At 45.4% G+C, this 25,976-nt stretch overlaps 1 protein-coding gene across 5 annotated transcripts in view; it reads left to right on the top strand.

Annotated features, from left to right (window-relative positions):
• The window catches only part of SLC13A3 (solute carrier family 13 member 3), an 84,784-nt gene that overhangs the window by 30,105 nt on the left and 28,703 nt on the right, over positions 1 to 25,976 (top strand). For 2 of the 5 annotated variants that reach the window (XM_082857745.1, XM_082857742.1), the window contains exons 2-6: positions 9,005 to 9,270; positions 11,963 to 12,123; positions 19,909 to 19,975; positions 22,683 to 22,868; positions 25,080 to 25,205. In XM_082857745.1, coding sequence (XP_082713871.1) covers positions 9,035 to 9,270; positions 11,963 to 12,123; positions 19,909 to 19,975; positions 22,683 to 22,868; positions 25,080 to 25,205 — 776 coding nt within the window. In that variant the 5' untranslated portion in view covers positions 9,005 to 9,034. The remainder of the gene's footprint in view (positions 1 to 9,004; positions 9,271 to 11,962; positions 12,124 to 19,908; positions 19,976 to 22,682; positions 22,869 to 25,079; positions 25,206 to 25,976) is intronic. The other 3 variants (XM_082857743.1, XM_082857746.1, XM_082857744.1) reach the window with 3 other exon arrangements.

Below are 25,976 nucleotides of genomic sequence, written 5' to 3'. Positions count from 1 at the left end.
ATATACAAACATGATCTCTATTCCGAAAGTCAATGTTCAGTTCCAGGCAAGGATCAAAATGTGGAACTTGGTTCGAAGAAGTCTTTTTCCCTCCCCTACCTGGGTGCTCCACGGGCTGGGAGCCACTGAGAGGGAGATCCTTCTCTCCCGGACTCCCCCTTAAGTTTTTCCTCTTCCTCGTGTTCTAGAGCGAGGTCTCTGACATCCAGTGTGAAAGAAGCCAGAAGGGCAGGAGGCGCCTGGGGAGCAAGTGAGTGCTTGCTGGCTCCTCTGTTCAGCTGGCTTCCCCCACTGGGGGCCTGGTACGTCCTCTGACACATTGTCTTGCGAGCATCGCAGGAGGTGGGGGAGTAGAGCGTCCCCACTCCAGAAACACTTTCCTTGTGGGATACATTTTATCTGATAGGCTGCGCCCTTCCAGTGCCTGGTTTTCCATTGGTTTGCTGTGTATGAAATTTTGGGGGGGTCCTAGATAGAAGCAGACTTCTTAGGATTTAAAGTGGCCCTGGTGACCCACCTCTGGTCCTCAAGGGACACTCGGGATTTTCCTCCTCACATCTTTGGAGTATTTGTCCAGCTAGGGTTGCCAGATAAAATACAGGGTGCCCAGTTCACTTTGAGTTTCAGATGAACAGTGAATAATTTTTTTAGTATAAGTATGTCCCAAATGTTACATGGGTTATACTTATGCTAAAAAATTCATTCATTGCTATTCATCCAGATGCTGATTGGACATTTGGAAGTAACCTGCTTAGCTTCTCCCCACCTCCTACTTCTGTACTGACGTAATGCTAAGTGGAGGCCCGGGAACCTGCCTGTTTTATCCAGTAGGCTGCCCTTGTGACCTTGGCCAGGTTACTTAATCACTCTGTGTATTAGTTTCCTTATCTGTTAAATGGAGATAATCACGGGACCTACTTCATAAGGCTGTTGTGACAATCACAACTAAACTGAGATAACGCAGGGACAGTAGTTGGAATGGTGTCCGGCACATAGTACATTCTCAGTAAATGTTGGGTCTTAGTAGTCTTATTGTGGTTGTGGTTGCTATCCTATGAAGAGAGGGAGGACTATAGCTTCCAGTTAGATTATTTTCTAGAGAAAAGGAGCCAAAATGGAAAGAAGGATGAGGCTCCTGGATGGGAGAATTGGGAGGGGACATGGTGATTATTAAAAGCATGCCCTTTGGAGGCAGTGGGGGCCCCGACGAGAGGCGATGGAGGGACGTAGATGGCAAGGCCAGGCTTGAGAGGGTTTCTTTTGGTCTAGAAATGCGAGAGATTCCAGGGATGCTAGAGAGTTAGAGGCTGCAGGAATGTGGCAAGGGCACCCATGGATCATGCAGAGATGCAGAGTGGTACGGAGTGCAAACTCTGTAGGCAGATTGCCTTGGGTTCAAATCCTGGCTCTGCCTCAGCATCCTCGGGCAGGTTACCTGACTTACCCTCTTTGCCTCAGTTGTCCCATCGCTAAAATGGAGACAATAATATCTGCCTCCAAGCGTGGCTGTGGAACGGAATGAGTTAATGCATGTAAATTACTAGGAAAAGAACCTGGCCGGTTGTAAGCACTTGTTCATTAACTCTCATTATACTCGGAGCCCTTTAAATGTTTAGGGGAAGAGAGTTTAAAGATTAGAATTTCTGTTTAGATATGCAGTTCATGAGCAGCAACACTACCCTGGGACCGAATTACCTGGGTCATAGCTTTACATGCATGACTAAACCGATGTCATTTATAATCTCCTCTGAAAAATAATAGGACCTCTCATTAAATGAATTAATACATGTAAAATACCTGGAACTTAATAAGTACTCAAAACATGTTGGTGGTTTTGGTTGTCATTATTATCATAATTATTCTCCTACATGGTGATGTGAGGCAGGATAGAAAAGGCAGCTCTGAACAGAGCTTCTTAGGGTTCAGATTTACCCTAAGTGGCTTTTCATGCCACTGACCTCGACCGTTATAATATTCTCTTTTCTTTTCTTTTCTTTTCATGCCCTTGTAAGGATAACTCGGGTAGCAGGGTTACCGTGGCCTCACAAAATGAATTGGGAAATGCTCCTCTTTTCTCTGTTCTCTGGAAGGGTTTGTGTAAGATGGGTATTACTTAGTCCTTAAATGTTTAGTAGAATTACCATGGAGGTCAGCAGGGCTTAGAGGGGGTTTTTTGTTGTTGTTTTTTTGAGGGGAGTTTTTAAATGATTGATTCTCTTTAATAGACAATGAAATATTCAGTTTTTCTTTTTCTGATAGTTGAATAAGTTATGTTTTTCAAGAAGTTTTTCTGTTTCCTCTGAGTTATCAAATTTATTGGTATAAAGTAGATCATACTATCCATTTAGTATCCTTTCAAAGCTGTAAGATTAGATTGGTTCATGAGGGCGGGGTGGGGGGGCCCATGATGGAATCATAGCCCTTATAAGAAGAGAGCTTGTCTCTGCATGCCTGGCACCAAGGAAGGACCACGTGGGGACATAAGGAAAAGACAGCCGTCTGTAAGCCAGGAAGAGAGCTCTCCGCACAACCCAAATCTGCTGACACCTGGATCTTAGATCCTCCAGTCTCCAGAACTGTGAGAAATAAATGTCTGCTGTTTAAGCCACCCAGTCTCTGGTATTTGCTTGTAGCAACCTGAGCTGATTAAGACAGACATATATTCTTCAAACTGTCAGGTGGTGCATAAAACAGGATAGTTGTGTCTTCCAAAGCCAGCAGCAAGCTTCCAACTTTGACAGCAAATAATTGTATATGTTTAAACAGTGGATGCATTATGGAGCATGATACCACACATGGGTTGAAGAATGTCGAGTTTGCACCAGAATGTGACCCAGATCCCTTGGGGGCTTTGCATGGATGTTCTTCTGCCTGGAGGCCCACAGAGTGACTGGAGCCCATGTACTGGCTCACGAGACCTAATAGTTACATTTTCATGAATTTTGCTAGCTAGTTGTTAAACATAGATACTATTTAAAATGAAATTTTATTAATTGGGGTTTAAAAATTATATCAAAACAAAGGTAATAGATAGTCAAAACTCATCACTTCCTAATTGTTTTACTATTATCTATGGTCTTGAGGTTATTTACATCTACTGTTATTTACATCTATATGTGCGGAGGAAATACTGTGGAGTGTTGTGATACAGTCCATCTCTTTCCAACACTGTGCTCAGTGATGTAACTTGGTGGCTTGAAATCAGCCATGTGGGCATATTTACACCATAGAAATCAGTAAACACTACAAATCAGGGCTTAGCTCATTGTTTGGTTGCTTGTCTAGACTTAAGAAGGTAATGGGAAAAGTTAGTAATACAGATCACACTTAAAATGTGTTGTCTATAGCTGTTATATTGTGACTAGCACAAAAAATGAGGAACTATTCTTCTGGTATTTGAAAACCATCATTTGATTCAGTAAAGAAGACACACCATTGGTAAGCAAGTGACGTCCTGACATGTTCCTTCATTGTGTCTGTTTTGTCTTAATTAATGTAAATTAAAACATAACCGACATTCATAGTGGAACTAAACTCAGTGGTCAATGACACGAGTGGCTTCTTAGCTGAACTGAATAATAATCAAGAACTTTTACACACACACACAAACATATACACCCACAGTTTTTTCAGAGAGCCAGTTGTTAAACATTTACCAGCACACCACTTGAGGGATATTTGGTGGGTAGAGTCTGATAAGGTCATTTGAGTTTGAGGAGAACTAGCCATGGAGAATGGTCCTATGATTGGCACTGTCAGATTTCCTGGTAAAAGTGCCATGACTATGTCTCAGTCATTTTCGTAGTCTCAGCTCCCAGTCTGGTGCTTAGCACGTGGTCAGGAATAATGTTTGCTGAATGGATAATAGTGAACATGTTGTAAGCACTGTCTGAGTTGCAGAAGCACGTATTAGTTATTCAATAAATATTTTGGGTTCCTACTATGTGCCAGGCACTGTTCTTGGCTTCAGGGACACAATCCCTGCCCTCCTAGAGCTTACATTCTAGTGGAAGAGAAAACCAGTAAAGTACAAACTCTGCTTTCAGGTTAATTTTATGTCACCTTGACTAGGCTAAGAGATGCCTAGTTAGTTGGTGAAACATTATTTCTTAGTGTATCTGTGAGGATGTCTCTGGAAGAGATTGCATTTAAATCAGTAGACTGAGACCTGCCCTCACCAATGTGTTGGGCATCATCCAATCAGCTGAGGACTTGAATAGAACAAAAGGGTGGAGGGAGGGCAAATTCCCTTCTGGTCTATCTGAGCCATCCATCTTCTCCTGCCCTCGGACATCGGTGCTTCCGGTTCTTGGGCTTTTGGACTCAGATTGGAACCTACACCAGCAGTCCCCTGCTTCTCAGGGCTTTGACCTTGGACTGAATTTCACCACCAGCTCTCCTGGTTCTCCTGCTCGCAGATGGAAAATCGTGAGACTTCCTGGCCTCCATAACTGTGGGAGCCAAATCCTATCACAAATCTCCTCTTACATGTATCTAGAAATGTCCTATCCATTCTCTTTCTCTGGGGGACACTGACTAATACAGGTGGCAGCAATTGGTTATATGAAGAAAAATGAAGCAGGATAAGGGGATGGAGACAAGTGGTATCACGCTTCTGCCACACAAGGAGCCAGGACATGGCCTTCTACTTAAAACCTGGCTCCATCTCTAGGAAGCTGTGTGTCTTCAGAGTAGTCACTTGACCTCTCTGAGCTATGAAAACTGTCTCTAGCTGATATTCGGGTCCATTTGTGGACTCACAGGTTCCAAGCCCTAAGTAGACCTTGTTGGCCACATTTGCTTGTTTGTGGCCTGAACCTTTGGATTCATTGGCTTCCAGGGTGGTCCCTGAAACTCCCCTGGCAGAACGTGGGCATTCCAGAAGCTTCTGTAAATGGGGTGCTGTTTATTGTGCTGCCACTTTCCTGCATCTTTGTTTGCTGTACTAGGAGTACCTGGGTTGGGTCTGCCCCTTTGTTTGCCTCTGTGGAACCCTGGAACGATGCCTTTTGGCTCCAAGCACCCATTGAGACAAAGAGGTCCTTTTCTATAACAGATGCAGCGCAGGATCTCAGCTGCCTGGGAAACCCCAGTTTGGGGTTCTAGAAACATGCCTGACACCTATCTGTTGCCTCTCTGGTCTCAGTGTTCATATCCATAAAGCAGGGGGCTTGGCGATGGTCTGACTGTCCTCCCTTGAATTCCTGGATCAGGGAGGTATTAGGTTTGCCAGGGTAGGTGGGAGGGAGGGAGTGAACAGGGGGCCCAGTAGGGAGCTCCTCATCCCACTTCTCCCAGAAAAACTCCTTTTAACTAAATTTTACTCTCAAGGTTTGTCTGTTTCATATTGTGATTCAATATAAAATTTTGCTTGGACAAAGGGCTGGAAGTTATAAATACTTATAAATCTGTGATTATCTAAGATCTCTCATCCCTGATATGTAGGAATCTGCCTGGTATAGGAACCAAAAAGATGTTAGGAAATCAAAACTTAGGCAATTTTTAGTCGTGGTATTTGATTCCATATTATTGCTTTTGCTTTCAATCTTTAATATGTGTGTCCAATAGTCTGACCTCTTAAAATATTCATTTCAAGCGGTTTTGATTTGTTTTACAATTATTCTTCCCTGACCCCAACAACTCAAAACTGTGAGAACTAATAAATGAAGTCAGCAAAGTAGCAGGATACAAAGTCAACACACAAAAATCAGTTGCATTTCTATACAATCTAAAAAGGAAATTAAGAAAATAGTTCATTTACAATAGCATCAAAAAGGATAAGATACTTAGGAATTAACCAAGGAGGTGAAAGACATGTACAATGAAAACTGCAAAACATGGCTGAAAGAAATGAAAGACATAAATACAGATCTTCCTCAACTTGAAATGGGGTTACATCCCAATAAACACATTGTAAATTAAAAATATCATAAGTCAAAAATGCATTTGATACACCTAACCTACTCAACATCATAGTTTAACCTAGCCTACCTTAAATGTGCTCACTTACATTAGCCTACAGTTGGGCAAAAATCATCTAACACAAAGCCTATTTTATAATAAAGTGTTGAATATCTCATGTAATTTATTGAATGCTGTACTGAAAGTGAAGAGCGGAATGGTTGCCTGGGTGCAGAATGCTTATAAGTATATCGGTTGTTTACCCTCATGATGGTCTGGTTGGCTGGGAGCTGAGGCTCGCTGCCACTGCCCAACATCAGGAGAGAGGATCAGACTGCATATTGCTAGCCTGGAAAAAGATCAAACTTCAAAATTCTACTGAATGCATATCACTTTTGCACCATCATAAAGTTTAAAAAATTGTTAAGTTGAACCATCAGAAATAGGGGACTGACTGTAAGTGGAAACATATCTTATGTTCATGGGTTGGAAAACTTAATATTGTTAAGATATCAATACTACCCAAAGTGATCTAAAGAGTCAGTGCAATCCCTGTCAAAACCCCAGTGGTTTTTTGTGTGGAAATAGAAAACCCATCCTACAATTCATGTGGAATCTCAAGGGACCCCAAATAGCCAAAACAGTCTTGAAAAAGAACAAAGCTGGAGGACTCAGAAGTTTTCCTGATTTCAAAACTTACTACAAAGCTGCAGTAATCAGAACAGTGTGGTACTGGCAAAAAGACAGATATAAACCAATGGAACAGAATAGAAAGCCCAGAAATAAACCCTCACATGTATGGTCAAATGATTTTTGGAGAGGGTCCCAAGACCATTCAATGGGGAAAGGACAATCTTTTCACCAAATTGTGCTGGGAAAACTGGATATTCATACGCAAAAGAATGAAGTTAGACCTTTATCTAACATCGCATACAAAAATGAACTCAAAATGTGCTCATGATCTAAACATAAGACCTAAAACTATAAAAATCTAAGAAGAAAACATAAGACAAAAACTTCAGGACATTGGATTTGGCAATGATTTCTTGGATATGACACCAAAGGCACAGGCAACAAAAGAAAAAATAGACAAATGGGAAAAGAGGATTTGTTTTACAAAAATTCCCTCTGCAAGAGACTTTTTGTAGGTCTGTAAATTGCATGAGAGAATGTAAACACTGGTACAAAAGCTAAGGCACTTGGGAAATGGAAATTCTCCTATGTTGGGCTTGTTAAGCAGAGTCTCAGGATGTGTTTTCAAGGTTTGGAAATGGATATAGGTGTGTCTTACAGTCTTCCCTCTCTCAGTAAGGGACAACCTCATTCTTCCATTGAGGCCAACAACTAGAATTACCCTGGGCTTCTCTCTTTGCCTTACACATCATAACAGATCCTTGGCAAAGCTATCTTAGAAATAGATCCAGAATTTGACGACTTCTCATTACCTCCACTGCTCCCATCAGACCCTAGCTGCCAGTATCTGTTGCTTGGATTATTGCCAAAGCCATCTCATTGGTCTCCCTGGACCATTGGACCTTGCCCCTTTAGATGGATTAACTAATTGTCGTGTCTGCACATAGTTTGATGCCTGTCCTGTGTAGCTGAGCATATGTTTTATTAGGATGGTGCTTGTTAGGATGGAATTCAGTTCAGTGTGCTGTGGACCCTGAATAAAGTCAACAAAACCTACTATGAGTAAGAAGTAAGAAGAATAAATGGCACCAGACAGCACCAAATCCAAGAAATAGTCTGTCCATGCAAGATCATTGCCTTGAGACAATATAAGAAAGCAAGGTCAGGGCAGTAGGCAGTTTTATTTAAATAGTGACTATGGGAATAATAAGACACTATTTGTTATGGATCCTGTGGGACACTGATGTATCAGATGTTACCATTACTGCGCTCTTGTTTCATCAGCAGGTGAATAGTTTCACAAGTTTTGACAAATGTACAAACCCATGCAACCACCACCCCAATCGAGGTCTAGAACATTTCTGTCACCCCAGTAGTTTCCTTTGTGGTTCTTTGCAGCTCCCCCCCCCCGCCCCCACAAAACACAAACATCCTAACCCCAGCCTTGGCAACCACAGAGCCATTTTGTTTTGAATCTTTGAAATTGCATTGTCAACCTGAATGCATAGATTCTAGCATTCAGCTGATAGCAGCTGTGGGGTACTTGGTTAAAAGAGTTGGCTCTGGAGGTAGACTGTCTTGTTTGCACAACCATTGCCTCACTACTGACCTCCTGGAATCTCAGTTTCCCAATCCACCAAATGGTCATAATAATTATACGTACTTCACTGGGATTCTGTGATGAATAAACAATAGCTGGTACCTACTAGCCCAGTAAATATCAGTAATTATTATTACTATTTATAGAGTGGGTACCAAGTGTTGGACGTTGTGCTAAATGCCACGTATGGATGCGGCAGTTGCTGCTGGTGCTCTGTCCACATCCCTGTTGGCTTTTACCGTTCTGCACATGCCAATAGCTTCTTGCAGAACCCTGGATGCTCTGCATGAACTTGTTAATTTGGCTGCTGCACAGGGCAGGTCGAAGTGCTGGAGAGTTGATGCTCCCATGAGCAGCCCTCAACCAGTGATGACCAAGAGCTGGCAGATAAATAGCAGCTTCCTTGCCTCCCAGGGGGACTGCTCTGAGGCACGATCTCCACTGTCTTCGAGGGTCCCCATCAAGATTGAGCCCCAGCTGCCCTCCGTAGTAACCTTCTTGTTAATACACTGTCTTGGCGTCCTTCTCTGTTTCACTTCCTCACTGCCCTTCCAGAACTTTCTGAGATTCCCTGTCGAGCAAACTACTTTTCCCTCTCATGCTCATCTCAGGGTCTACTTCTTAGACAATGGGGTATTTCATTTTATCGTCAAACTATAAAATGGACAGATATAGCTTCCCCATTTTATAGTTGAGCAAAATGAGGCTCAGATAGGTGACACCACCGGCTCAAAGTCTGAGCCTTGGGCACTTACCCTCTCCACTGCCTCCCCAAGGAATGGGCCCTGATGGGCCCTGCTCCAGGACCTCTTCTCCCTCTGCCACCCAAAGCTCTGCTGACCCTCCTGGGCCTGCATCTCCCCCCTGCAGGAAGGTCGCTGCCTGTTCGTCATCCTGCTCATGGCGGTGTACTGGTGCACAGAGGCCCTGCCCCTCTCGGTGACGGCCTTGCTGCCCATCATCCTCTTCCCCTTCTTGGGCATCCTGCCCTCCAACAAGGTCTGCGCCCAGTACTTCCTGGACACCAACTTCCTCTTCCTCAGCGGTCTGATCATGGCCAGCGCCATCGAGGAGTGGAACCTGCACCGGAGAATTGCCCTCAAGGTCCTGATGCTCACTGGGGTCCAGCCGGCCAGGTAAGGCCAGGTAATGGGTCCAGCCCAGAGGTGGCGAGGCAGAGGGACCACATCTCTTGGAGCCTAAACCCACTCTTCCTGCTCCGGTCATCCAGGGCAACAAACTCATCATGTCCCACCATCCACTTGCTTATTCATTTCTCAAATATTTAGTGAGCCGCTCTGTGTGCCAGACACAGTGCTAGGCCCTTGGGCAGTTCTCGAAAGTATGTAAGAATCACATGGGAATCAGTTGAAATGCTGATTCCCAGACCTCACCCCCAGGGATTCCTGTCCAGTAGTTCTAGAGGGGGCCATATTAGCAGTTTGACTCAGACTACTTGGGGCTGAATCCCACCTTTCCCGCTCTGGGAGGTGACTTAGGCTCTCTTTGCCTGTAAAATGATGATACAGTAGCTTGGACCTGCACAGTAAATGCTGGCTGTTATTATCCTGGTTTTCTATGTACCAGCCAAGGTGACATGGTGGGTGTGGAGTGGATGGAAAGATGGCCTTGGAGAGGCAGGGAGGTAGGGTCCATTCCTAAGGGCCTTGGGCCCCCTAGCTAGGATTCCAACTTTTATTTTAAGATGATTGAATGGCCTTTAAAATAAGGTCATTGTTGTTCTTTTAATCTTTTTTTTTTGCAATTTGTTGAATCTTAAGGATTCCTTCCCAGTAATGTTTTTAAATTCATAAAGCACAACACATAGGATTTAAAACAACAACCACAACAATTACAGCAAAATACACTTATCCAAACAGTTTTTTAAAACCACACAAATTTGTGATAGAATACTATATGTACTTCTTTATTAACACAATAAATGATGAGATCTAGCAACAGCCTCATAACTGTAGTTTTGAGGCAGTTCTGAGTGTCAATGATATTCCAAGATGTCTCAACTATTATAATGTGATATGGAAATGTCTGTGATCTTTACTGGTAACCAACAACCCTTCTAACAGAGAAAAAATGTTTTTAATTAATTAATTTATTTATTTATTTTTGGCTGCATTGGGTCTTCGTTGCTGCACGCGGGCTTTCTCTAGTTGTGGCGAGCGGGGGCTACTCTTCGTTGTGGTGTGCGGGCTTCTCACTGTGGTGGCTTCTCTTGTTGTGGAGCACAGGCTCTAGGCGTGCGGGCTTCAGTAGTTGTGGCATGCGGGCTCAGTAGCTGTGGCTCATGGGCTCTAGAGTACAGGCTCAGTAGTTGTGGCTCACGGGCTTAGTTGCTCCTCAACATGTGGGATCTTCCTGGACCAGGGCTCGAACCCGTGTCCCCTGCATTGGCAGGTGGATTCTTAACCACTGAACCACCAGGGAAGTCCTCCCCTTCTAATAATACTGAACTTTTTTGCCTATGTTTATCACTGAAGGAAATATTTAATTTCTATTAGATGTTAGTAAAATAGAGGTATATTTTCCCCTAGCATGTCCATTCTGAATTATATCTATGGCCCCCCTGGTTATCAATCTCTGCTTTAAAGAATTCTAAGCTGGGGAGTGACATGACCAGATTTGCATTTTTTAAAAAATTCCTCTTGGCTGCCATGAGGGGATCAGATGAAGGTGAGAAGCCAGATGCAGCCCAGGTAAGAGACTGTTCTGGGGATCCAGACGAGAGATGGTGCCACCTTGGACTAAGGTGGTAGCAGTGGAGATGGGCTGAATGGATAGGTTTGAGAGCTCTTTTTGTGGTGGGGATGGGGGTGGCGATGAGGGAGAAGGAGGTTCTGAATAACTAATGGTTTTCTAGCGTCTGCTCTGGGCCAGGCATTCTGCTAGGCTCTGTAGCTGTTTCCTCATGGAGGAACTGTCAGTCCTATGGGAGAGATTCCATCTATAGAGCTGATCCCAACACAGAGCAGAATTTAATACCTAAGGGACACATGGTGCAATATGAGCCCACGTGAGAGATATAGGGTGACTTCTTGGAGGAGGTTACATTTGGCCTTGAAGAATGGATGAGGCTGCTGTCAAACATGTTTTAAAGTTACAACAATGAAAACGGTATGACACTAGCTCAGAAATAGATTTTTAAAACACAGAATAAATAATCTGGAAGAAATTGAAATCCTTGGGAAAGGGAAGGATTCGAGAAGTGGTGGGTGTTGGAATAATTTGTGTATTCTTTAGGAAAAAATTCTACTTAGATCCGACTTTGTTCTATACAACTAAATAAATTCCAGGTGGATTAAGAGTTCAATGTAAAGAAAAGCAAATCACTAAACTTAGATTCTTGTTGGTGGGAGGGACCAAGCAATGGCAGGCAGGCAGGACATCAAGGCATGTTTGGGAGCTGGCGAGAAACTCAGCAGAGCCTGAGCAGGGGTGCCTGGGAGGAGTGGGAAGGGAAGGGGGAGAGAGGAGGCTGGGAAGGCCACTGAGGGTGAAACAGTGGAGAGTCTTGGTGCCAAACCAAGACACCTTTATTCTGCAACGGGAGCTATCCAGGATTTGTGGGCAAAGGAGAGAAAATGTCAGGGTTGGTGTGTCTTTAGAACTAATTTACCTTGGGCACCTGAGGTCAGTTCACTTACATACACTGAGTCAGTTTCCTTAGATCTAGAATAAGCGTGGTGAATGGATTTGGTTCCCACTTGGTCACCAGCTTGTCCTCTCTGGGCCTTAACTTTCCATGTGTAAGCAAGTGGGGTACAAAGCAGAGGCCCCAGTTCTAGATCGGCCTCTGACTCCCTCTGTTCCCAGGCTCATCCTAGGGATGATGGTGACCACGTCCTTTCTGTCCATGTGGCTGAGCAACACGGCCTCCACTGCCATGATGCTGCCCATCGCCAGCGCCATCCTGAAGAGTCTCTTTGGCCAGGAGGTTCGTAAAGACCTCAGCTGGGAGAGTGAAGAGAAAGCAGGTGAGTCTGTGGGAAGGGACTGGGAGGAACTCCACCAAGGTGGAAGAGTGGGAGTGGGGACATCCAGAGGGTGTTGGGGAAGGCCAAGGGAATGCACTTATTGAGCACCTACCATGTGCCAAGTTTAATAATAGTAACTGAGAATTCACTAAGTCAAACCATGGTACCTTTTTTAAAAATTTACATTTATTGAGCATTTACTGTGTACTAAGCAATGAGTTAAACACTTTACATACATTAACTCCTTGGCCTCTCAAAACAGCCTCATGAAGTAGGTACTATGCAACTTGAAACAATGATGAGATTTATTTCGATGAGATTGGCAAAAATAAGAAAGCTGGATAGTGCCCAGCGTTGGCAGGAATGGGAGCCACTGGAACTCTGTGCGCTGCTAGACAGTGTGGACAGTCAGCCTTTCTTAAGGGCATTCTACAAATATTTGATCAAATTAAGAGTGCGTATGCCCTGGAACCCAGAAGTTTGGCCCTGAATGCAAGTGCTAAAGGCATTCTGACACGGGTTCGTGAGGAGACACATGTGACCATGTTTAGTGCAGCATTCCCTGTGGTATGCTGGTTAGGGTTCAGGTTCGGGTTAGGTTTAGGGTTGTGGTATGGCCACCATCGCCAGTAAAGGAGGAGATTGAGTGTGGTGGGTGCACGTCACCGAGCACTATGCTGCTTTTAGAAGCAAAGAATTAGAGGGACATATAGTTATAGAAATAAATCTCATAAAACCTAGTTGTGATTGGAAAAGCCAGAAGGAGATATAGAACACAATATCGTTATGTAAATTAAAAACACTCACAAAAGACAAAACGTTTGCAAGAACATAAAGGAAAAGCTACACATTAAACGCATCCCAGTGGTTGCGCTGGGAAGGATGGGATTGGGAAATGGGGATAAAAGGGACCAAATTAATAAATAAAACAAAAAGAGTGGCCTTGTGCAACAGATAGTGAGAATGTGCCGTGAAATGAGGGATTGGATTCACTTAAATCTCTGAAACTGTGTTCTAAAGAAAACAAAACACAAGTAGCTGCCATATTTTTAAGTGACTAAATGAGAGCTCAGAGAGGGGAACTGACTTCTCCAAGTCACACAGCGAGCAAATGGTAGAGCCCAACTTTGCACCCAGGCAGTCTGGCTGCAGAGCCCACTCTCTTCCCCATGAAATCAGCTGCATCAGTGAGAATTCTTTTGGCTGCAGGTAAAAGGATGCCTGTCTGCCAGTGACTTAAAGAACAAGGGTTTATTTTCCTCAAATGTCAAAAAGTCAGAGAAGGGCAGTTCCAGGGTCATTTCAGAGGCACAAGGATGTCAGGGCTGTTCACTGGTATCTCTGTGATTCCCTTGGTCTTTCCGTCGTGGTTGCAAAATGGCTGCCGCATCCTGAGTCTTGGGGCTCCAAGAGAATACCTCATAGTCACCTTGGGGTGGCAGCAAGCAGTTAACTCTGCTTTCTCATTTCAACCCAGCTGCCCCCACTTTACCTACTTTATACCCTGAGCTTCCAAGTAACAATCACCGATGTTAGTACTGAGTACTTACTTTTATGCAAGGTCTCATCTAAGGGCCTTACATCTGAATGACATGGAGCTAGCTTTGACCTCATTTAGAGCAATGGAAATGGAGGAAGAAATTTAAAAAGTGGTTAAAGTAGTCCCCAAGGTCACATAATTCCAAAACAGCAGCTCTGGTATTTTGAATCCAGGTTGGTTGACTTTAGCGCCTGTACTCTTAACCTCTGTTGTTCTGCCTCCCATAGAAGATGTTTTTTCTAAGAGTTTAGTGGCCAAAAAAAAAAGAAAAAGAGGTATGAAAGCCAGTTCCCTCATTATATGAAAGAAGATGAAAAACCTGAGACTCGAGAAGGGGAAGGGACTCGCCCAAGGTCACACACAGCGTCATGCGAAATCCAGAGTCTTTCCCCTTATGCTGCAGGATGTCAGGAGGCAGGAGACCCTGGGAGGCTGGGGCAGACCTCTGCTTTCATAGGCGGCGGGATCAGAGATCGGGGATTAGTTAATGATCAGCCCCAAGACCTAAAACGGGTAATTCCAGTGCAAAGAGAGATGTTCTCTTTCATCCAGTTTCTGTGCTCTGTCCTGGTGGCAGGAGGTAAGGACAGGAGTGGAGGGAGTGGAGACTCTGTTTATGGGCCAGGATAGGGGCGAGGAGGCTCCTGGAGGCTTTCCTGGAGGCTTTAAGTCCCTGAGGGACACCCAGAGCAACAACTATAAGGATGATGTGAGCTACCATTTCCTGAAGACCCACCCTATGCCAGACACTGTGCTCAATTTTTCATACCCATTAGCTGATTTAATCTTCATAACAGTACTATGAAGTAGATGACACCCATATTACAGACGAAGAGACTGAGGGTCAGAGAGGCAAAATGCTTTGCCCAAAGCAACATGGTGAGTTAGTTGCTGAGCTTTGTCTGAATCTGGAATCTGTGCTTACAAGCCAGAACAAGATAGAGCCTGGGGCAGGACGGGGCTCGCTGGACAACACCCTAGGGATCCTCAGCCTTGGAGGGCAGCCCTGCTGCTTCTCTTCAGTTCTTTGACACACTCTGCTCCTTGCACTGCCTGGGGCACCAGGGCCACATGGGTGGTGGCCTCTCCTTCTACATGCATGTTCTCATCAGATCCTCCACTTCAGCCCTTCAAGGGTGGCCCTGTCATCATGCCTATTTTACAGAGGAGGAAACTGATGCACAGAGTGGTGAAGTATTTGCCCAAAGTCCCTCAGCCAGTAAGGGGCCTATTTGGCTTTTGAATCTAAACTCTTCCACTCTCCCCCCTCCTTTTTTCTGCCCAGAGAAGGCTAGGCTGCCACCCATGCCTTTCCTTTAGGAATGCCCAAGACGCTCTCATTCCAGAAGCAGTCTTGTCAGCTGAGTTAAGCATTGTCCTCCTCTTGCCTCTTCATCCATGAGGCTGTGAGAGGGGGCCTCTTCCTGAGGCTCTTCTCTCATCTATAAAATGAGGACAAAACCACCCATTTCGTACATATCGTTGTCAGGCTTACATGAGAAATGAGAGCCTGGCACATAGACATGGTTAATACGTGGCAGTGATACTATTGCTATTATATAAAAACCAGTATAAGAGTTCCAGGAATTGGAAAGAGTGGGTAGTAAGACCCTACACCTTGATTCAGGTTGAAGTTTCCTACGACTGCTAGTTGAGAAGGATTTATTACCTGTCTCCTCCGTGGACTCCAAGTTCCATGGGAGCTTGTGTCAGTCTTTCTCATTGCTGTGAACTATAGTATTGTTCACCTAGAACACTGTTTGGCACATAGTAGATAATCAATAAGTGTGTGAAATAAATAAATAAACAAACCAGTTACTGAACTGTTCTATGCCTGTTTCCTCATATATAAAATGGGGATATTAATCCTTACCACCCAGGTAGTTGTGGGAACTAAGTAAATTAATGGATGTAAAACTGCCTATCCTGGGGACCTTTGACTTCCCCTGGGGTGCTGTTTACCTAATCTGATACAAGAACTCTTTCCTGAGAGCCTTCTGTGTGCCAAACTTCAAGAACATTTCAGTCATACCAGGGAGGTTCAATTAGAGTTAGCTGTTCCAGGTCAGAGCCAGGTGGGTGCCTTTGGAGGTGGGGTGAGATTCAAGGGGTGGGGAATCAGTAGTCCTGGGAACAAGCCGACTCTGCCATTTACCCAGTGGGTCATCTTTATCCCACACTTCCCCCGTGTCTCTGGGCCTCAGTTTCCCGAGGTGTAAAGAGGAAGGTAATAACCCCTGCCCAGCTCTCCCAGTCTGTTCTGAGGCTGCCGTAAGATTACAAATGTGAAAGTTCTCAGCTCCCCCACCCGATATAAACTCAGGGATTGTTATTATTTGAATAAGATCTTACGTAAACACCGAGCTCCTAACCAGCCTGCGATTTCTGGACCCAGGGAAGTCAGAACCTTTGGAGACTTTGGCCTGTTTTCGTGTGGTCACTTGGGTCAGTGTGGTCACAGGAAGTACAGGGATGACCCGGGATAAATGGTTAAGAGTAGCTGAGCTGCTAGGGGCTGAGTAGCACCTTGGTTTTCCAAGTTTTTTTCAACTTCATCTTCATTGGTTTTATCATCATCATTAGAAAAAATAATGCTTGGTATCAAATTTTTTCACATTACTAATTTGCATAAAGAAAAAGTGAAACTCCCTCCTTCCTAATTTTAATTGCTACAGATAATTGCTGTTCATAGCCATGTGTGTATGAATAGCTTCCTCTGCCTCGTCTGTAGCACGTACAGTTTTGTATCAGGGCTCTCCAACTCCGATGCTGGCAGCAACCAGCTTCCATGGCTGAGGACTGTGGCAAACTGGGGAGCACTCACCCCCCTAAGGTCATGGGCAGCCACTGGAGGCTTCAGTTCCCCATCTCTAACTTCAGGGGAGCCTTCTCAACCCTGCCTGCCCAAAAGAATGACCTACAGAGCTTTTAAAAATACTGAGTCCCCAGAGCCTCTAAACCAGAACCTCCAGGGTGGGACCTGGGCATTCTCAGCAAATTCTAATGTTCATCCAGGGCTGAGGAAGGTGGCCTATTGTTATACCCGAGATGCTGGTGAGCTCTGCGGACATCTGATGCTGCGTGACAGCCATTCCCAACCCGGGTGAGAAGGGTACAGAGAGAGCTAGAGATGGGTGGGGGGTAGGGAGTCACTGGGTTAGGGTTCTTCCTGTCTGGCCATCCCCTGGGGAGCGACTTTGCCCACCAGCATCAGTGTCCTATTAACAGTCCTTCACTTCCTGCTTCAGTGCCCCGGCCTCCGGCCCCGTGTGTTGCATGTGGACGTGTGTTCCCATCACGGGAGCCCTGAAGCCCTTGTCCCCATGGCCCAGGGTGAGCTGATCTGAATTTAGCCTTCCGACCCCTGCTGGTGGGTCAGCCTCAGGCACAGTAAAAATGGCCCAGTCAGCCACCATGGAATGCTGCTCCCTCGTGGGACCAGCAGGAAAAGAACAGCCCAGAATGGAGCAGGGAAGGGACTTCCCCAAGCCCCCTGGTGAGACAGAGAAAGAACTGAGGCTGGAGTCTAGACCCTTCCACCCAGTCCACGTGGCCAAAGCCCCCCAGGAATACATCTGTAGTTAAACAGGTTGAGTTTGTTATCGTCGCTGCAGTGAGGGAGAACACACACCACAGTCAACTCAGAGGGTGCTAGAAAGCACCTCTCATAGGATTTGGGCTTTGGTTGGGTCATTTTGGATGGGGATGGGGGCTAAGAAAGTAGGGTTTGCTCTAGATTGGGTGCTGTCAGAGACTGGTGACGATTCTGTGATTAGGCAAGAAGTAACCATTTATTTAGCAAGAGAATTGGAAGCTTGATATTTTGTGGGTGGCAAGTGGCTTTGCACTTAAACGCGATTATGAGGTGTCCTTGCTCTGGCTCATTTTATCAGTCTCAGAGTGACTTTGTCTGAAGTCGGTGATGTGTGAGATTGTTTAGGTCCAACAAGAGAATGATGTGTCTGTCGTATCTGGGTCAGACAAGTTCTAGACTTCAGGGACCACTCTTTTATTCTTTCTTGGTAGTAACCCACATTTTCTAAATCCCCACTACTGCTCAGATTCCTGTTAAATTTTTAAAATCAGGGGCTGGCAAACTTGGGCCCACTAAATCTAGCCTGCTGCCTGTTTTTCGTGCAGCCTGTGAGCTAAGCATAGTTTTTATGTTTTTAAATGGTTGGATAAATCAAAAGAAGAAGAAGATTTTGTGACATATGAAGATTATATGAAATTCGGTTTCAGTATCCAAAAATAAATGTTTAGTCACACTGGTCATTTCTGTATTGTCTATGGCTGCTTTCATGATATCATGGCAGATTTGAGTGGTTACAACAGAGATCATATGGCTTTTCATATTTACTACTGGCCTTTTACAGAATAAGTTTGCTAATCCCTGCTTTAAATGACGTTTTAGTTGTTCAGGTTGCTATGACAAAAATACCAGAGACTGGTATTTATTTCTCCCAGTTCTGGAGTCTGCAAATTACAAGATCAAGGCGTCAGCAGATCCGGTGTCTGTTGAGGGCCTTTTTCTGGTTTGTAGACAGCCATCTTCTCACTGTGTCCTCACATGGTGGAAAAGGCAAGGGAGTTCTGTGGGGTCTCTTTTATAAGGGCACTAATCCCATTCATGAGGGCTCCTCCCTTATGACCTAATCACCTCCCCAAAACTCCACCTGTTAATACCATCACATTAGGGATTAGGTTTCAACATATGAATTTTGGGGGTGATGAAAACATTCTGTCCATAGCAAATAAGTCAACTCTTTAATCCTCTTCATAACCCTAGGGGAATTATTACTTCCATTTTATGAATTAAAGATGTTCAAGGAGATCAAGGGATTTATCTAAGCCAGAGTTTCTTAACTTTGGCCCTATTTGACATTTTAGGTAGGATGATTCTTTCTTGTGGGGGCTGACTTACATCCTGTAAGATGTTTAGCAGCATCCCTGACCTCTGACCACTAGATACCAGTAGCACCCCAACTCCCCCCATCCCAGTTGCAACAACCAACAATGTCTCTAGACATTGTCCAATATCCCCTGGAGGCAGAATCGACCCCAGGTGGGAACCACACTGATCTAAGGTCGCAGAGCAAGTGATGGAGCTAGGACTTGAACCCTGAACCCCGTGTATTCAGCTACCAGTCACACTTCCAATGCCCTGGGATGGATTCTTTTGCTCTTGATGATGGTTTCAGCTGCCGAAACTTTTAATCCCTTCAGTTGTCTCCATGACACTCCAAGGCTCCTGCGGGGAGACTGGCCTATCAAGCAAGGGCTTCTTTAAAAACGAAGTCAGATCCTGTCCTGACTCTCCTCTGCTCAAACACTCCCCTGGCTCCACTCCCATCTGGCTCAGAGGAGAAGCTAAAGTCCTTACTGTGAGCCCCAAGACCTCTGTGTGATCCACACCACTTCCTGCCGCCTCACTCCTGCCACTTCTCCCACCTCTCCTCCTCCTTCATGCCGCTCCAGCCCCACTGATCTCCTTCCTGCTTCCCAACACACCAGACACACTCTCACTTCAGGCCTTTGCACTTGCTGTTCCTGTTGCCCCCACCCCTCCTCCCACAGCTCTTCAGATGATTGGCTCCTTTTTATCCTGAGGTCTCAGCTCAAGTGCCATCAGCTCATATGTCTGCTCTGTTGACCTGATCACAATAGTCCCCCTGCTCCTCCTCCCCACGCTGCAGTCACTTTCCATCACATTGCCCAGTTTCATTTCCTCTGTCACTTTCATCACAACTGGAAGTTTTCTTTATTTGGTTATTGTCTGTCTCCCTTTCTAGAATATAACTTTCATGGGAGCAAGGACACTGTCCTGTATTATTCACTGTGTACCCCAAGCTCATAGTCAATAGTACACAGTAGGTGCTCAATAAATGCTTTTTGAATGTATGGCAGACTGGGGTCACCCATCCCATTGCTGGCCCATTACCACTCACAGCTAGTCTTTCCCAAACATCCCTTTGACAATGACAGCTCAGGTTAGCCTAGGCTTGAGTTATGGGTTGTCAAGCAGCCTTGCAGTGAACTCCCTGCCCACGGGCCTGAAGCCCTCTCCAATCCAAAAAGGGATGGCTGGGACAGGAGGATGGAATTTTGAGTATCTTTTTTTTTTTGGATCCAGTGACTAGTATAGGTCAGGACCTGAGGAAGCACTCTGATTGACTGCACAAGAATGGGACACTCCTGTCCCATTTACTACATCACACTAAAGACATCGTGTTCTTTCCTCCTAGCTGCTGTGCGGAAAAACGGCCTGCATACTGTGCCCACGGAGATGCAATTTATTGCTGGCACAGAAGAGTGAGTTCCTGGTGAAATTCACAGAGGAGCCAGTGCTTGATCCAAGGAGATGATGAACAGGAATTCAATGCTCCAAGCAATCCTCCGCCTACCCCCCAGTTTTTCTCCAGATGACCTAATGCCCAAGTTTCCACCATTTATAGCTTTGGCTCCAGGCTCCTTGAAAAAAGCAAATGTGGGAAGGGCAGGGGAGCACATTAAATCCCTAAAGGTCTGCTGAGGTGCAGAGTCTAGAAGGAGGGACCAGAAGAACAGGAGGCACAAGCCACTCGACAGTCGTGGAGGAGAGGGTGTACCAGGCCAAGCGGCTCCAAAGACAAAAATATCCTGAGACACCCTTCGCACTTGTGTGACTTGAGAAGTATCTTGACACTGACAGCACATTTAGTCTTTGGTGTCTTTTGTATATGGCAGTGTGGATAAGATCTGGGTGCTTAGAACCACGCAGACCTGGCTTTGAAGCCTGGCTTTGCCGCTTACCGGCTCTGTGATTTGGACAAGTCACTTAACCTCTCTGAACCTCAGTTAGTTTCACTTACCAACTGGACATGATATCAGAACCCACCTTATAGGGCTGTTTTGTTATTAAATGAGAACATGTAGCTAAAGCAGGTTTCTGGGCCTTCCATGTACGGATGGTAATGCTTGTTATTAATGGCATTGTTATCTCGATTTAATGGTGATGAAACAAACAGCAGGAAGTAAAGTGACTTGCTCAAGGCATTGCTGGGCATCGGTCAGGTCTGTTTCATTCATTCAACAAATATTTATAGAGAGCTTACGATGAGCCAGGTACTGTCAGGGATACAGCAACAAACAGAAAAAAAACCCTGCCCTTGCGGAGAAACAAATACACAGTAAAATCCATAGTGTGTCAGAAGGTTGGTGAGTGCTATGCAGGAGAACAAAGCAGGAAAGCAGGCTAGGGATGGGGTTGGGGTAAAGGGCAGTTTTTAAATGTGTGGTCAGGGAAGGCCTCACTAAGGAAGTCATTCTTGAGCAAATGGCTGTGGGAGGTGAAGGATCTGTGGGAACAGGGTTCTCAGTAGAAGGACCAGCAGGTGCAAAAGTCCTGAGAGTTCAAAGCAGCCAGGAAGCCAGTGTGGCTGGACCTGGGGGTCAGAGAGATTGCTTGTGTGGCAGGAAGATAATGGTACAGGGGCAGAGCATGTGGGACCTCATCGGCCATTGAGGTAGCTTTGACTTTGAATGAGATGGGAGCTGGTGGAGGGTTCTAGCAGAGGAGGGACCTGATTTTACCTGAGTTTATCTTATCCCATGGCCTGCGCTCCTTCCTGGCACCTTGTTTGGGGGCTTTGAGTCCAGCTTTGAGATATGGGTTCTATAGTTGGCCCAGCTACTCACTACCATGCAACCTGGGAACCACCTGCCCATGCAGAGCTTGTACTGAGTCTTTTGGAAAAGAGCTGATCCCCACTCTCTGGAACTCCGTGTCCACTGGATGCAGTCCCCAGCCCCACTCCGGGCCTCCGTTTCCCATCCAAACGAGGGAGGGAGTGAACGAGATGAGCGTGAGGGCCCTTTCCCTCTCTCATTCTCCTGTGAGGCTCAGTCTGGTTGGGGCCCCAGGTCTGAGGGAGGCCACAGATTCCTGACCAGGCCTCTCACCCTGAAAAGTCAGGCCAAGGCATCTGTCTCCAGCTGCTTCCAGCCGTTGTCTTCCTTTCAGACCCAGATCACATCCCCACTGCTCTCTGGAGAAGGGGCCCCTCATGTTAGTAATTAAGGCCTGAAGATATTTGAACTATCTTTCATTCTTTAAAAGAAATTGATTTGTTACACAGGGACAATTCTTAGTTTTATTCGCTTATAAACATTTTATAATTGCACAAGTAAAAAGAAAAAAAACTCTTAAACAAAAAGAAAAATGTGCTCAGTATCTCACTCCCAAAGATAGATTAGAACAGTTAAGTAAATACGATTCTAGACTGTTTCTTGATCTCTCTCTATATACATAAGTGCATTTCTGTATTTAAAAAAATTGATCACGCTACATATGCCACTTTATAACGCATCATCTCACTTAATGGAGTGTAGTGGACATCTTTTCACCTCAATAAATTTGTGTCAACATCATTATCTTTTAACCATATAATTAACAATTCTTAATTTTATTTTTTCCCCAAACTCCTCAACTATACCAGGAAAATAACCCAGATAGTACAAATAAAAACTAAACGAGGGAAAAAATCCATAATTCCGTCCCCAAGAAAGGCACCAAAACAACTTTGTGTATACCATTCTAGACGTTTATTAATATTCATATATTCATGAAATATGTGCATATTTTTAAAATAAAAAACTAAGTGGTGCTGTTTCCTACCTTTTCACTTTATATAATGGACATCTTCCATTTTAATAGACACCCATCTACATCACCATTTTTAATAGCTGCGTTGGTATTCCATCCAGAAAGAGGATCATCTTTTTTAGCCAATCCCTTTTTGATGGATGTTTAGGTTGTTTTCCATTTAAATTATATTTAATACCAATTATTACTTTAGGACAACTTCTTAGAGTAGAACACTTAAGCTGAAGGGTTGCACATTTTTAGAGGTTTTTGGAGCCTGTGCCAATTGCCTTCTGGAAAGTTCACTTAGCTCTCCCGTCCTGGGCAGTGTGTTTCCCCATAAGGCCAGGAATTCTGAGTGTCTTCTGAATGGCTTCTCTTTGGATTTGTTTAAAGCAAAGACTGTCCTGAGGAGGTGGAGGCTCCAACGGATCTCCAGGCTAACTCTAAGAAGGAGGAGGAATATCGCAGGAACATCTGGAAGGGCTTCCTCATCTCCATCCCCTACTCGGCCAGCATCGGGGGCACCGCCACCCTCACAGGCACAGCCCCCAACCTCATCCTGCTTGGCCAGCTCAAGAGGTAAAAGCCAGCGCCCCACCCACTCCCCAGCACTGGGGTTTCTGTTCCTTCTATTCTTCTCCTCCTCCTTCATCCAACATTCAGGGGTGTCTGTTGAATGTCTTCTATTGGCCAGGCTCCGGGGACCCAGCGATGCACAAACCCCAGCAAAGTCCTTACTCTGGGGCACTTCCATTCTGGTGGGAGAGACAAGCAATACAGGAAAAAGCAAAGGAATATATAATATGTTGGTGTGACAAGTTATGAAATAATGCAGGATAATGGAGTAGAGGTGACAGGAGTGATGCTGTTTTATGTAGGTTGGTCATGGTTGTGTGATCTCTCTGATATGGTGACATTTGAGCAGAGACCTGGAAGTGAGGGGATGAACTCTGTGGACACAAGAGGGAAGAGCAACCCAGACAGAGGGAATAGCTTGTACAAAGGTGGGACTGTCCTGGGGAACAGCACAAAGCCCAGCCAGGCTGGGGTTCAGAAGGGGATAAGGTAAGAAGAGGCCAGACTAAGGCAACAACTGTAAGGACGCGGCTCTTCCTAAAAGTGAGATGGGGAGTCAGAGGAGAGCTGAGAGCCGAGGGGTGACACGATATGACATCTCCTTCTAAAACCAACCCCAGTGGGAGGTGTTGGTGTGTGGCTGTGATGTGCCGTGAGAAGCTTTGCAACCAGCCACACGGGCCAGCAGTGGAGCGGATTCTGCCAAGAAGTGAAATCTCCCCATCGCTGAAACTGTTCAAGCAGAGGCTGGGTGGCCATCTGTCAGGGCATGAGAATCAGAGAAGGATTTGACAAGGTGGCTTGTCGTTGATTCCATTATTCCAAACCTCTTAGTCTGAAGATTTAAAAAATCCTTAGAATCCTTCAAGATTCTAAGTATTTTCAGATTCCAGGATTCTGAGACGTGGGGTTTCTTAAGATTTCATTGCAGTGGAGATGCATTTAATCTATGATTGTAAGTATTTGACAAACAAACAGCAACAAAACTATTTGATATTCAACATGGCCACACGTGCTGGCCAGCTTCTTTATCTGGTATTCAACCAAAGAATCAAGGACTTACTGGGATGATGGAGGGAAAGCTGGTTCGGTTGGTCTTCCTGAGAGCGGGCTTGGTGTACATAAATCAATACTGTACTTGCGGGTAGTCAAAGTTATTTTCATGAGAAAACTTAAGTACGCCCATGTCTTACCTCATGAACCAATTTTAAAACCTTAACCCTGCACCATATTCTCAGGTTCTCAAATCCTTTGATTTTAAGAGTATGATGAAAAACACTGATTCTGAGCCATGGGTGCACTTTAGAGTCTCCAGGGAAGGTGAAAAAAATATGCTTGGATCTCATTTGCAGAGATTCTGATTCAGGAGGTAGCAGTATTTCCCCAATTGATTTCAGCCCACTGCAAACCTTCGGTGTCTTTTCGTCTCCATTCTTTGAGCAAGACTTGGCTGTGAGACTGGAAAACCAGAAGCCGAGATGGCCCTGCTTCAGATGTAGGGACGATCCGGGCTGACCCTTTAGTCTCCTCCCTTAGCAGGAAGTGCCGGCAAAGGGACAGTTGACTGGGAGGACAAAGCAGAGTCTTGGGTATTAGTTCTTGCTGGAGCACATCCCCAGGGCTGGACAGGAAAGACGTGGACTCTGGGGGCCTCAGGGGCTGGTCCTGAGTTGGGGGTTGGGGAGAATGGGAGGGCATTTGCTACCAGAGGGTTTTTAGGCTGCCTGTCTGCTCTGATGTGAGCAAGCCTTTGTTCCGACTTGAAAAGAAATTAGGGGGAAAATGCTGGAGCTGTAAGTAAAAGTATCAAACGTGAAGGATTTTGAGTAAAGTGCACGCAAACTACATGCAAATCATATACAACATTTAATTGCACGAGCGAGGACCTTCTGGTCAGGAAGGAGGTATTTGAAAGGAATATGGGGTTAATATGGGGTTCTGAATCCCCATCGGGGAACCTGGGGAGACAGGGAAATGGCTGCCCTGAATGTTCTCCTTGGCCTTTGCTCCCCAAATACATTTTATGAGTTTATTCTGATCATGCACGATATAGACACATTATAGAACACTCAGAAAATACAGAAAAAAAATTTGAACGACGTTCAATCCCACTGTTAATATTTAGCATACTTCCTTTAGTTTTCGTCTGTAAGTATACGTGCATCCGTCGACGTGGCTGACCTCAGCGGGCTCTCACCTCCCTCTTTTCTCCAGTTTCTTCCCGCAGTGCGACGTGGTGAATTTCGGCTCCTGGTTCGTCTTCGCCTTCCCTCTTATGCTGATGTTCCTGTTGGTGGGCTGGCTCTGGATCTCCTTCCTGTATGGAGGGATAACCCTGAGGTACCCTGGTGTTTCACCTGAGCTTTGCGGCGGGATGAACCGTGCTCGGTAGCGAGTGGCCGTCCTAAGTCGTTACAGTTTCATGTCAGATGTGGCGCCTGTAGTCCTCCTCGCCTCCCAGGGATGTGGGGATTACAGGTGCTGTGGGAACTCGCCTGCTAAGCCCAGGCCCGCAGTGAATGTCGCTCACCATCAATAATTACTAACAGTGTTGTTACTTAAGTAAGGTACACACTCATATCAGAGGAGCAGGTGTGTAGCGTTTCCCATTTCACAGGACCTCAGTACAGGAGAGAGTCTGGGGGGTCATGAGGACAAGGTATCAAATAACATTGACTCAGACAGTGAGAAAAATATTCCTTTATCGACTCATGTAGAATCGATCTGCTTATGCTGGGGAGAAAGTCTCAGTAGGGTGAGGAAAAACTTTAACTCTCTAACCTTTCCAAATTAGCCTTTTAAAAAAGAAAGAGCAAGCCTCAGGCCCAGAGACTAAAGCCAGCAGTGGTATCTAGCCATTTTGCTTTGCTTTCATGTCTTTATTTTTGTGGGTACTCTTTTTTTTTTTTTTTTTTTGCGGTACGCGGGCCTCTCACTGCTGCGGCCTCTCCCGTTGCGGAGCACAGGCTCCGGACGCGCCGGCTCAGCGGCCATGGCTCACGGGCCCAGCCGCTCCGTGGCATGAGGGATCTTCCCGGACCGGGGCACGAACCCGTGTCCCCTGCATCGGCAGGCGGACTCTCAACCACTGCGCCACCAGGGAAGCCCTGT

Source organism: Leucopleurus acutus (genome assembly GCF_964270905.1).
Source record: "Leucopleurus acutus genome assembly, chromosome: 16".
Lineage (NCBI taxonomy): Eukaryota > Metazoa > Chordata > Mammalia > Artiodactyla > Delphinidae > Leucopleurus > Leucopleurus acutus.
This window is presented reverse-complemented; position numbering and strand designations above follow the sequence as displayed.